General features: G+C 37.5%; 1 protein-coding gene across 5 annotated transcripts in view; it reads left to right on the top strand.

Annotated features, from left to right (window-relative positions):
- Nucleotides 1–12795, top strand: part of LOC131155951 (uncharacterized) — a 33695-nt gene extending 20900 nt beyond the window's left edge. For 2 of the 5 annotated variants that reach the window (XM_058109407.1, XM_058109416.1), the window contains 4 exons: nt 9595–9660; nt 10129–10296; nt 11527–11856; nt 12377–12795. In XM_058109407.1, coding sequence (XP_057965390.1) covers nt 9595–9660; nt 10129–10296; nt 11527–11856; nt 12377–12493 — 681 coding nt within the window. In that variant the 3' untranslated portion in view covers nt 12494–12795. The remainder of the gene's footprint in view (nt 1–9594; nt 9661–10128; nt 10297–11526; nt 11857–12376) is intronic. The other 3 variants (XM_058109421.1, XM_058109411.1, XM_058109427.1) reach the window with 2 other exon arrangements.
- The last annotated feature ends 560 nt before the right edge of the window (nt 12796–13355 follow it).

Genomic DNA, 13355 nt, shown 5'->3' with positions numbered 1-13355 from the left:
ATTGCCTGCGATCCTATCATCACTTTGTCAAAGGCAAAAGGGATGGATAATCAGGAGCAACTGGCAGGTGAAAGTTCTGATGATAAAAGAATTGAAGCATTAGAAAAGACCATGGCAGAACTATTGGCCCTAGTAAAAGGGATGATTGTACTGGACCATGCTCCCCCACCCCTATAGGAAAACAAATTTGGGAGATTCCTCTTTCAGGTTCCTTGCACCACAAGCAACTGGCCCCAAAAGCGCAGATTGTAGATGAGTTTTCAATAAATGATTGGATGACTTGTTTGGAAGAGCAATTCAGGACTGTTCAAGGAATACAAGATTATGGAGGGAGTGATTTTGAGGAGCTGTGCTTGTTCACATATCTAAACACACCATCCAAATTCAAAACCCCAGAATTTGATAAATAAAATGGAACTGGATACCCAAAGACCCACTTGTAGATGTATGCAAGAAAGAAAATGATGCATGCAAAAAATCATAAGTTGTTAATACATATGTTCCCTGAAGTCTTATCGAACTAGTGCTACGATGGTACGCCTCGTTAGACAAGAGCATGCTTTCCTGATTTAGTATTGTTTCAACACCAATATAGTCCCTACTAGGTCACAATTACAGAGCATGGAAAAGAAACGGACAGAGACATTCCAAGAGGATACGGAGTGTTGGAGAGAGATGGTAGCGCAAGTCCAACCACCAATCAAAAACAAAGATATGGTGGAGATCTTCGTTGATACCTTCAAGGGTACATTTTATGACAAACTATTGGGCTGTACTATAATGGTTTTCGCGGAGGTTGTCACCATGGATGAAAAGGTAGAAATTGGCCTAAGGATTGGCAAATTGGTATATTATGTGGCTCCACATACTAGTGAATCACATTTTGCTACCCGTAGAAAGGCTTTGTATGTGAGGAAAGAAAGAGGAAGAGATTAGTTCAGTAAGTAGTGGACACCAAAGTGAGGCATCAAACTAGACACACACCGCATCTCTCTGCCCCTCAGACACACTCATGGTCTTAAATTTCCACGAAATTGTCGAAATTTTTGTTGAAATTTCCGATTTCTTTCACCCTCGAAATCGAAATGGCAGTCAATTTCCGCCTTGATTAATTTCCATCGAAATCTCAACAAATCATCCGAAATTTATCAAAATCTTGAAATTTTAGTGAAACTTTTCGAAATTTTAACTATATGATGAAATTTTGTCAGAATTCAAATGAGAAATTTAGGAGTGAAGTGAAATTTCTATCTTAATTTATTTTATCGAAACAAAAGATTATTACAAGTGCTTTTGAAATTATATGAAAAAATAAACTTATAGTAACATTTTATTTAACCATTCATGTCTAAATTATCATTATTTGTATACTAAATAATATTTAAATGATTTATGAATTTCATTTATATTAACTGAATATGTTTAATATACATTATCTTACAAATATGTTTGATACACATACTATTTTACAAGTTTTCCACCTCCTACAATACATAGATGTATTTAATTTGTAATATATTAGTCATAAAACTTATATTAACATGTTTGTTAACCATTTCTAAAATTTCACAAAGAATTCCATGCTTTATTACTAATTTTCGTTATTTTTTCAAATCGAAATTGACATCGAAATCGAAATTTCCGTCGAAATTTCCATACTTTTAGAGCTTCAAAATTTGAGTCAAAATCGAAATTTAAGACCTTGGACACACTTATACACCCCTATCCTACACCCTACTCATCATCACCTACACCCTGACAATCATCCAATATACCCTGCCCAAGCCTTATCCCCATCAAGCAGTCATAACCACACAACCTCCAACACCATTCCGATATGAATTGAATCTCACAATTCTTTGGAAGTATGAGGCAATGGTGTTGAGCAGTGAAAAGGATCAAAATGTGACAAATGTTGCCATAATAAGAAGAATGACCTGTAGTGATCGCTGTTACACTCCAAAAGAGTTAGAAAAGAGGACAAAAAGGAAAGAAAATACTGGAGAGAAGAATGAAAACCAGAAGAAAATCAGTGACGAAGATATGCCACAATTCCTGCAACACTTAAAGACCAACAAGTACAACATGATTGAATAGTTGCATCAGACGCCAGCCCAAATATCCCTCCTTTATTGTTGATCTCGGAGAAACAAAAGGCAGCACTTTTGAAGGTCCTTAGTGAGGCTCATGTACCCCAAGATGCGTCAGTGATTAATTTTGAGAATGTGGTTGGATCAATTCTAGAAGCAAATTTTATCTCATACACTAATGAAGAAATCCCACCAAAAGGATGTGGTCACGTGAATCCCCGCACATAGCAGTCAAGCGCAGCTCGATGATTGTCTCTAGAGTGTTTATTGATAACGGATTCGCCTTGAATGTATGTCCCAATTCCACTTTGATAAAATTGGGAATCAACAAATCTCACATGCGGAGGAATTATCTAACAGTTTTTTCCTTTGATGGTACTATGAGGGAGATCATCAGCAAAGTTGATCTAAATGTCAGCATTAGGCCCTACACCTTTGCCATCACCTTTCAAGTATTAGAAATTGTCTTGACATTTAACATGTTGCTAGGAAGACCTTGGATCCAGACCACTGGGGCAGTACCATATACCCTACATCGGAAGCTTAAGTTCATAACAGGCGACTTCCTGATTACGGTGAATGGTGAAGAGATCCAGGGAATCTATAAGCCTGGGATGATACCTAATGATGGGGCTGAACGCTCAGTAATGTGTTGTTCCTATCATGCATTTGAATTCTTGACTACATCTTGTGATAGCAAAAAAGGTGAATCATGAAAGGCTAAATTCTTCGAAGTCAGCTTTGTGACAACCAAACAGATGTTAACCCAAAACAACCAAATTGGCAGAGGATTTGGCAAGCATTTGCAAGGGGTGTAGGAGCCTTTGGTGCCTAAGTTCATAAAGAAACCTTTAGATTGGGTTTCCAACCTGGGAAAGGGGACATGGTTCATATGGCGGCAGTACGCAGAGAAAAAAGATTGGCCAAGTAGGAAGGGAGGCTTCCAAGTGAACCTGCTATCATGATCCCTCACATTTGATATACCTATCCTAAACTAGCGTATATCATGTACCTCTATAAGGAACCATTTGTTGAGGGATTGCTGTCTCTGCTCAGTAATGGCCTCTTAATCAACATCATCAGCAAGGAGAGCCCAGACTATGAGGATGCTGATTTCACCACTAGACCACTGCAAAACTAGACTGGCATTATGGTTCCACTATATGATTTTTTTTTATATTTTTTTTTATACATAAAATTTTCAATGGCTTAGCTTGAGATCATTGGAAATGCCATTTTTGTAAGCAGGCCTTTATCTTAGTAAGAATAAGTCGAAGCATTTCTTCTTCAGTGAATATCATCCTTTTTGCATATGCTATGCTATCTCTGTTCATTTGATCTCTTTTTGCATTTTTCTTTCATGTGTATACAAATACAAAAAAATCTAAGCATGTCCAACACTTGCACAGGATAGTGTTGATTGCAATGATACTCGTTTAATTTATTCCATTGGAAGGAGAAGAAGAAACAGAATTGACGGCCGAGTTGTTGAGATTGATCAAACAAGAGGACACAAAAATACAAATCCATTAAGAGACCACAGAGGTCAAAAACTTAGGCACTGAGCACACTCCACTAGAAATAAAAATTGGATCTATCAGGGATGATCAGCTAAAATAGAAGTTGATATCTTTGTTAAAGGAGTTCAAGGATATTTTTACATTGTCATATCATGATATGCGAGGTTTAGATACCAATATGGTGGTCCTTCAAATACTAGTCGGAAGTTCCGGCGGATGAAATCCAATGTCTACAATAATCAAGCTGACTGAATAACTAGCAGTTTGTTATTCTTTTGAACTGACAACTTTCAATTCAGCTTTGGTCTAAAGTTTTTGAAAATGTGTATCAAGCTTTTATAATGCCCTGCATGTGCAGCCAAATTGCACCTGGAGAGATAAACAAACAATAACACCCACATAGGGAACATGATAATTTTTAGCTAACTTACATTAAACGTGGGCTACAAGACTAGAACCCAAGACCTCCTAGTTGTTAATTTTGGTTTGAATTACATAGTTGTTGCCTGATTTTCAGCACTTAAATGCTGCCAGATTTTCAGCATTATTTACAGTCTAATTTACAGCCTAATTGCCTGAATTATCTCCGTTAACATCCCCCCTCAAATTGATGCTGGTAAATCAAGAAGCATCAATTTGTCAACCAAGAACTAATGCCGGTGCCAAGAAACAGCTTTAGTGAATATGTCTACAGTTTGACGTTCGGTGGAAATGTGAGGAAGAGTAATAGGAGTATCAGAAATAACCTGAGACTGAAAGAAATATTGATTTTTGAAGAAAATCACATTCCGGGAGATCCGGAATTTGTTTGCATGAGCATCATAACAAACAAATCCTTTATGAGTAGGACTATATCCCATAAAGGCACACGTGACACACTGGGCAGCAAGCTTGTGACGTTCAACAGGTGGTAGATGAACAAAACAAACACACCCAAAAGTATGAAAGGATTGATACTCGGGAGATATGCCAAATAATCGAAAATAGGGAGAATCATAATTTAGAGTGGCAGTAGGCAAACGATTGATCAAATAGACAGCAGTAGATAAAGCTTCTACCCAAAACTTAGAAGGTATAGAAGAATCAATCAACAAAGTACGAACGACATCTAAGAGATGACAATTCTTATGCACAGCGACTCCATTTTGTTGAGGGGTATAAGGACAAGAACGCTGGGAAATGATCCCCTTTTGCTGAAGAAAAATCTGAAAAGAATGAGACATGTACTCCCCCCCCCCCCCTCTCCCCTGAGTTGGAGCGTAAAGTTTTCATACAAATAATGAATTGTGTCTCGACAAACTCAACAAATTTTTAAAAGACAGAAAACATGTCAGCTTTAGAGTGGAGGAAATATATCCAAGTGAATCGATTATAATCATCAATAAACGTCACAAAAATAACGATACTGACCGTGAGAAATAACAGGACTCACACCCCAAAAATCAGTATGCACAATCTTAAAGCAATTAGAAGCACGACTACCATGCGTAGGAAAAAGGTAAAGTTTTACTTTTACCAAGACGAAAAGTAGCACAATCAAAAGATACAGGAGAAGAAAAAAAGGAATCTTTATTGCCCAAAAAACCATGTTTCATAAGATACAACAAAATTAGGATGACCCAATTTCTTATGCCAGACTTCATTATTATTGGCAGTAGCTGTACAAGCAAGAGAAACAACATTAGGAATAGAAAACTGTAAAGGAAATAAACGTCCCACTTTAGGCCCCTTCGCGATCACCGTCCCCGACACTTGATTCTACAGAAGACAACCACCACGAGAAAAGTGAACATCACAGTTATTATCTACCGATTGTCCAACAGAAATCAAATTGGTAGACAATCCAGGAGAGACAAAAAGATCGCGAAATGAAGAGCCCAAATTACCAACAGTAGTAATTGGAAGAGTACTGCCATCAGCAATTTGAATATTTTGCGTGCCTCTATACTTATGAACACCATGGAGACCCGTCATATGATTAGAAGTGCCCGAATCAACAATCCAAGAAGTTGAGTTCGTTAGTCGTACTTTGCAGGCCTAAGGCCATAAAAACAGACACAATCATTTGTTGGACCATTGCTAGTGTAAGAATAGATGAATCAGAGCTTACAGTGGGTGACGCAGAAAAAGAAGAAGAGGACTGAACAACAACCTGAAAAGCTTGGGATTGGCGATTTTGAGGCCGCACTTGACAGTCTTTAATGATATGGCCTTCTTTCTTGCAATAGTTACAAACTTTATTAGGGCAGTCACAAGCAATATGACCAAACTCCTTGCAACTGAAATACTGCAACTTGTTCCTCCCTCTCCCTTATGCTGCATATGCTACATTCACAGCCTCAGAAAATACCTTCTCAGAAGTGATGCATCTGAGTAGATAACCATTGTTCTTCACGCAATAAGTCTCCCAAACAAATATCCAAAGAAGGAACTGGATTACAATTCAATAAACTAGCTTGAACAAGCTCAAATTCAGGTTGAAGTTTCATAAAAAACTGATCGCGTTGACTCTTAGCATGAACTGCTTGAAGAGCCGCAAGTGCCGTAAGGGGAACCTTAGCATGAACAATAGCAGAATACTCACTCCAAAGATTAATAAAACCAGAATAAATATGTTCAATAGGTAAATTACCTTGACTGTAATTACTAATTTCTAACTCCAATTGGAACTTCCAAGCACTGTGATCTTGGTGGTAAATACAGTGGAGATAATCCATAGCCTGAGCCGTAGTAAAACAGCGAAGATTGGTCACAAGGTGAGACTCAATCGTCCCCAAAAGCCAAGAGATCACCTTAGCATCCTTGACCTCCCATTGTGCAAATTCCTTTTCATCAGTGGGAACTTGAGCAGAACTATCAATATGTTTTGATAATTCGTTCCTTTTCAAGAACATTTTAAATTGGAATTCCCATGTAGAGAAATTCTTTCTAGTAAATCAAACAATAGTCTTTTCAATAGACATGATGAAAGGCACTAAAAAAAATGAGCCCAAGCAGTCAACCAAATAAACGGCGAGCCTAACTCAAATTAGGTCCAAATCCAAATAATAAGAGGTCTACAAACACAACCAGATTACAAAAGCCCAGCAGAAATAAATAAATAAATAAACCTAGATAAAACATGAAAGCCTAACTCAAAATACCTGCCCTGTGTGAAAAACGACAAAGCAAAGGAAGAAATTCATCACCCTCGTCGATCACACCAGGAGGAGTTGAAGCTGCTGACCACCACAGAAACTGCCGAAAGTCACAAATATGGGCAGCCACCACGAGAAAAAAACTGAGATGAGTAGCCCGCAACGAAGGACAGCGTGCGCAACTAAAAAAAAAATTCCGGCAGCCCTAAACAAAACTTAAAACCACCAAAGTGGACACCACAGAGAAGGCTGACGCCCACGAAAAGCAGGAAAGAACTTGCTAAAATCGAGAAAAAAAGAAAGAAAGAAACAGCGATGAGAATCGCACCCAGTGATTAAGAACAAAACGACGGAATCAGAAGAGAGGCTCTGTTAGGTTGTGGGCCAACAATGTATATCAAGCTTTTAACACTCCCCCACACGTGCAGTCTGACAGCACGTGGAGAGATAAACAAATGATAAATAACACCATAAAATAAAGGCGGGTGACAAGACTAGAACCCAGGACCTCCTGGTGACCAGAGCTCTGATACCATGTTAATTTTGGTCTGAATTACATAGTTGTTGCCTGATTTTCACCACTTAAATGCTGCCAGATTTTCAGCATTATTTACAGCCTAATAAGCATTATTTACAGCCTAATTTACAGCCTAATTGCCTGAATTATCTCCGTTAACACTAGTAACCAGCTCTGATACCAAGTTAGATTACCACTTTACCTAAAAGCTTAAGCTGTTAGGTTGTGAGCCAATGATACATATCAAGCCTTAATAAAGAGGAAAAAGAGATACACAAGAGGGAGGCAGATATCTCACAGAGGAAGATATTTAAAAATAAATAAATAAAAGTACTACAGAATACAATGACAGAAAGGAACACATAATATAGTTTTAGGTCTAAGATGGCCTGGAATTGGTTGAGATGATAATTCATCCAAATTGCTCTTTTATTAGAAGGTTTGCCTCACCATGCCTCTGCAATTCTGCATTGGAAGCAACACTAGATAAACTAGTTTAGAAGTTAGCTCTGCAATTTCTTGTACTTAATTATAGTACTTTATGGGCCAGAAGTAGTTGCATATATCTGGAGTCCCTTTTTATGAATAACCTGTGTCAATCTCACTTTTCCTTGCTTATAGCCTTGACCTAAGTGCTCAAGCATCACATGACTAGCATTATGCGCAAGGCTAGGGAAGATGATAAACAATGGAGCTACTGCAGTTGTTCTACATACCAAGCCATGTTGGATTCCCAAGAAATTACCTGTCTTCACTAGAGTTGATTGGCTCCATTGTGTTGGAGTATTGTTGCCATGACTTGGATGTGCACTTTATCTACAAGCTGCTTGACAATTTTATGGTGACGACAAAAAAAAAAAAAAAATCCATAGCAGCAACAATCCCTGAAATCTTTTATTCTAATTTTATTAAATTTTGTTTGAGAGGAAAACATATACAAAATAGGGAGACAGATATCCCATAGAAGAAGAAATATTTTTTTTAAAAAGCGCTGTAGTAACGTAGAATACAACGATAGAAAGGGAAACATATTTTTTGTTTACTTTTAGGCCCAAGATGGCCTTGGAGGTGGACGGGATGATAATTCTGTTAGCACTGGAGGGTTCCATAGGTGTGCTTGATACACATGGGTGAGCACCATCTTGACCCAAAAGCTTAAGCTTATTGTGTCTTGGACCCAACCATGTATATAAGCACCCATCATCCACTCACTTTTTCCAATGTGGGACAAACTCACAAGTGGAATTCTCAACAATCTTCCCCTCACTTGTGAGTTCCAAGTTCCAACTACTCCTCCTTGAATGGAAGCTCTCCCACTTGTGAGTTCCAACTGCTCCCCCTTGAACGGAAGTCATCTTCTCCCTCATGGGAATAATTCTCCAACAGTTTTTCTAGTGGACCTTACCGCCGCACCTTGCGTGTCTTGGATTGTATTCCATGTGAGCCTTCAAACCAATCCTACCTCCCACGTCTTGATCCTATTCGGATCCATCTTCAGTCACACACTCCCTCACCTAGAGTTATGAACTGTAAACTCTGATACCACTTGTTAGTACCGGAGGAGTCCATAGGTGTGCTTGATACACATAGGTGAGCACCATCTTGACCCAAAAGCTTAAGCCTATTGGGTCTTGGGTCCAACCGTGTATATAAGCACCCATCATCCACTCACTTTTTCTAATGTGGGACAAACTCACAAGTGGAATTCTCAACAAATTCTGCTAAATTGCTCTTGCCGTGCTTTCCTCTTTATTAGAAGGCTGTCTTGTCATGCCCCTGCAATTCTGCGCTAGCTGATCTTCGAGGCAACAATAGATAAACTAGGTTAGAAGTTATCTCTGCAATTTCTTTTACATAATTGCCGTACTCCATGGGCCAGATGAAGCAGGATATATCTGGAATCCCTTTTGATGAATAGCCCATGTCAATCTTCACTTTGCCTTGCCTGAGGCCTTAGAAAGTGAACCAAGTGCTCAGTCTCACATGATTTATGTTACTTGCAAGTCTAGGGAACACAAAAAAATGGAGCTACTGCAGTTGCTCTACAATACTGAGCCATGTTGGGCTCCCAAGAAAGTACCTGTCTTCATTAAAGTTAGTTGGATCCATTGTCGTGGAGAATTGGCGCAATGATGTGGATGTGCACCTCCTTAAAACTTTCATGGTAGCAAAAAAAAATCCATAGCAGTGACATTCCCTTGTGTAAATAGATAAATAATCAGATTCATTGTGGGTGTCAAGCTCTATATGTTATTTTGATTAACTTATAGTCTTGAATATCTTGATTGTATCTCGTTGTTTTTTTGAATTTTTTTCTTCACTTGGTACAGGAATCATTTTATCCAGTTGAAATTAGTGAAGGACTTTGGGTTGTGCCTGAATGGAGAAGTCCCCCAGTATGTTATCTTAATCATTTCTGAAGATTTCTTGTTGCCTACTGTGCATTGGCAACTCTTTATTTTGTTGCTTCTATCAACTCTAATGAGATTATCCTTTTGGCCCTTGGATTCTAAATTAAGTAGTCATTCACTTCATTTTTTATGGGTTTAGGGTTTAGGGATCTTGAATCTTTTCGAAGTACAGAAGAGAAGAGGACATTTTGAAAATTCAAAATATTAGGACTTATTTTTTAGCAAAGTCACTTTTTCAAAAGTTTTGTTATTAAACCATCATTGGTTTCTTGTTTTAAGTAAAGAAGATGAGCAGTTATAGGGGCATTTTAGGAACTCATTTCTATTAGGTATAGACACGCACAAAACTCAAATTTTTTGCCATGATGAATATGAACTTTTCAGTTGAGTTTGGCAAGTGATGAATATAATTTTGTTGGGGTAAATGTAGTTTTGTTTGTTTGAATGCTTTAGGATGTTCAAGCAACAAATATAATTCTTAATCCTGGATTTGCATTTGGAACTGGAGACCACCCGACAACTAAGCTGTGTCTATTGCTGCTAAAGGGCTTGATAAATGGAGGAGAGCACTTCCTGGACTATGGCACAGGTTCTGGAGTTCTCGCAATTGCTGCACTTAAGGTATTTTATTGTTGAATTAAATAAAAAAATAAAAAAAAAGGTAAACATTTTAGTTTCAACTTAAATGAATTATCACCCATTGAAGATATCATAAAAAGGGTGTCCTCAGGCCATAAGGCTCCCCGCTTCACGAGGGTAAGGGGAGGGTCATCACAGTGTACAGAGCCTTACCCCTACTTTTATGTAGAGAGGCTGTTTTCTTGGACTCGAACCCATGACCAACCGGTCACAAAGGAGCAACCTTACCATTGATCCAAGGCCCGCCCTCAATCATATCATTAAATATTTAAATCTAAATCGCGAAATTTATATATACTCCCAAACAAATTTTACGAAGAATCTTTAATTCAGAAACTTTGTTTATTATCATTGTATGCTAGCCACTAAACACATTTTATGACTGATCCTCGTTATCAAGTGCATTGGTTGAAATCAAGTTAAGCCACATCTCAGGAACATGTCTTACATTAGACCTACTGAATCACCATTAAATAATTACACATACGCTAATATTTTATGTGAAAATAATTATAAAAATATAAAAAAATTTCTAAGCAGGTTGATATTGCCATATGGACCGTGGGTTTAAAACTGATACTGAGCTCCCATTCCAATCCAATTTGACTAGAACTAGTCACCAAGCCAATTCAATGATTAGCTAGAAATCAGATTTGGGTTGAACAGGTATTGACTCAGCCAACCTGATTAAAACTAGGATCACTAGTAGGTCAACCCATTGAAGTTATCATCAATAAACTAATACCACTTATTTTTATCATTTTGCTTTAGCTACATTTTTCTTAGGCTTTGAGTTGTATACAGATTGGCATCTAGCAGAATGTACGCATTATCCAAATATCTTACAGTATTGTATGATATCCAAAACCTTCAATTTATGCTGAACTTTTTGAGTATGAACGTTTAAATGCTCAATTTCAGTTCTCTTGTAAATATATTACATCTCTCATATTGATTGTTTTTTTTTTTCATGTCTTCAGCTTTTTAGTTGTGTAAGTTGAAGTGTGTTTTCTATCAGTAGAATAATGTGCATATTTGTGGAAAATACTGAAGTTTTCCTGACTAGATCAAACGTATATTTATTTAATCTCAAAGAATTCAATAAATTTCATATATTTCATTCATTGTTAGTTTTTTCAACTGATCTTTAGATTTATATTTTATTCCTGAAAAATTTTTATTCCCTAATCAGTCGCTATGACTAGGATGCAGTTTGGTGCTGCATTATCTGTTGGAGTTGACATAGATCCCCAAGCAATTACATCTGCACGTCAGAATGCTGCTCTAAACAACATAGGACCTGAGAAGATGCAGTTACACCTGCTCCCTAGTAACACTAGCTTTCCAATGATTGATGCAATGACAGATGAATATATGGAAGGACAGAGTGCACATCGCATGGGAGTCTTCTCTGAAACAGAGAAATATGATGTGGTCATTGCAAATATACTTCTCAACCCTCTGCTAGACCTAGGAGATGATATTGTTTCTTACGCTAAATCCGGAGCTGTTGTTGGTGTCTCTGGTATATTATCTGAACAGGTATCTTTCTGTTGGTGCATTTTGGTTGTTCTAACTGGTTAATTTTAGGGAAACTTAAGTAAGAAGGAAGTATTAAAAGGTAATTAAGCTCTCAACACATTTTTTGCACAGAATATAAATCTCAATAGAACATAATAATATATGTACAAAGAAAATGCAATATAGAAGCCAAATATTTTGGTTTCATACTCTCTTTTGGAGTTGTCATATTGTTACATTTGGATTTTTTCGATAGTGGTGCAATATTTGAACTGATTGAAGCAAAAAAGGAATTGATGGGTAGAAGTAAATGGTCTCTTTAAGAGTTTTATTAGTTTTACGTGGTGCTCAAAGCTTCTTCTCATTCTATGCCCTAATTTATCATTTCACCACGTAAATCAGTGGCTAGAGTTCTGGGGAATCCTTTTACCATTTCCCATATATGTGAGATCGCTCAAAGTTACGACAAACCCAGGCACTGACTTGACTGGTCAGAATCAGGTGCTTCAACCTTATACATTTTGATCATTTCTTGATGCAGCTTCCATATATTGTAGAACATTATTCGCAGTTTTTGGAAGGCATGTCAGTGTCTCAGCAAGATGGTTGGGCCTGTGTAAGTGGCATGAAGAAGAAAAGAAATCTTACCATTAGCTGAAAAGAGCATCTGTTGAGAAGCAAGAAGCTAAAGCACGCACCAACCACCCAATTACGAACTTGATATTTGATCGCTAATGCTGATTCATGGTGTTGGATTTCAAGCATACATTGCCTCTGTGGCAGATTCCTGGAGCACAGTCAGTAAATCACAGCATTGCTTTTATATTTGGAAAAAAATAAAAATAAAAAGAGGCTCTTCTCTCTTTAGGGGGAAAGCTCCCATCTGTTCATCTTCCCTTCTTCTTGTATGCCTGAATTTTTTCACTAGTTGAGATGAGGCTTTGCTGTTGGTTTTGGTTTTGGTTTTGTTAGCAGCCCTTTAAAATATGATAATGATCTTGGTAAATAATTCATGATTGCAGGTTTCATTTATGTACTGGACAACTATCAAAAAATGTTTTTTTTTTTTTTTTCAAAAAGGAAAAAAATAAGATTCGAGATTGAACTGGCTGGACGATCAGTTTTCACAGTTTTCTGTCTAACTAATCAGTTTCTTTCTTGATCCAAAACAAAAGATAAAATAAAATAAAAAGGTGAATCGGTTGTGGAGGACCGGTTCCAAATTTTTCTGGCCAGACGGTTTGGTTTGGCTTCCGCAACAATTTTATTTTTTGGGTAGAAAAAAAAGTATTGACAATGATAGGGCTTTTAAAAAAGTTGATTCAGATAGATTATGATGATTCATTTTTTCTCCAATCGAACTGCTGGGTTTGCTATATTCCCAAACCAATAGGGTTGTTCAAAGTTGATTCCGGTTGGTTTGGATGGAGCTTATTTTTTTCCCCCAACCAAACCGGTCTGGTTGGTCTGCTAATTCCTAACCAAAACCATCCCATTGAAATGTAAAAACCGACTCAAAT

Source organism: Malania oleifera, chromosome 1 (assembly GCF_029873635.1).
Source record: "Malania oleifera isolate guangnan ecotype guangnan chromosome 1, ASM2987363v1, whole genome shotgun sequence".
NCBI lineage: Eukaryota > Viridiplantae > Streptophyta > Magnoliopsida > Santalales > Ximeniaceae > Malania > Malania oleifera.
The sequence above is the reverse complement of the archived record's forward strand: the minus strand, read 5'-3'. Positions and strand labels throughout refer to the sequence as shown.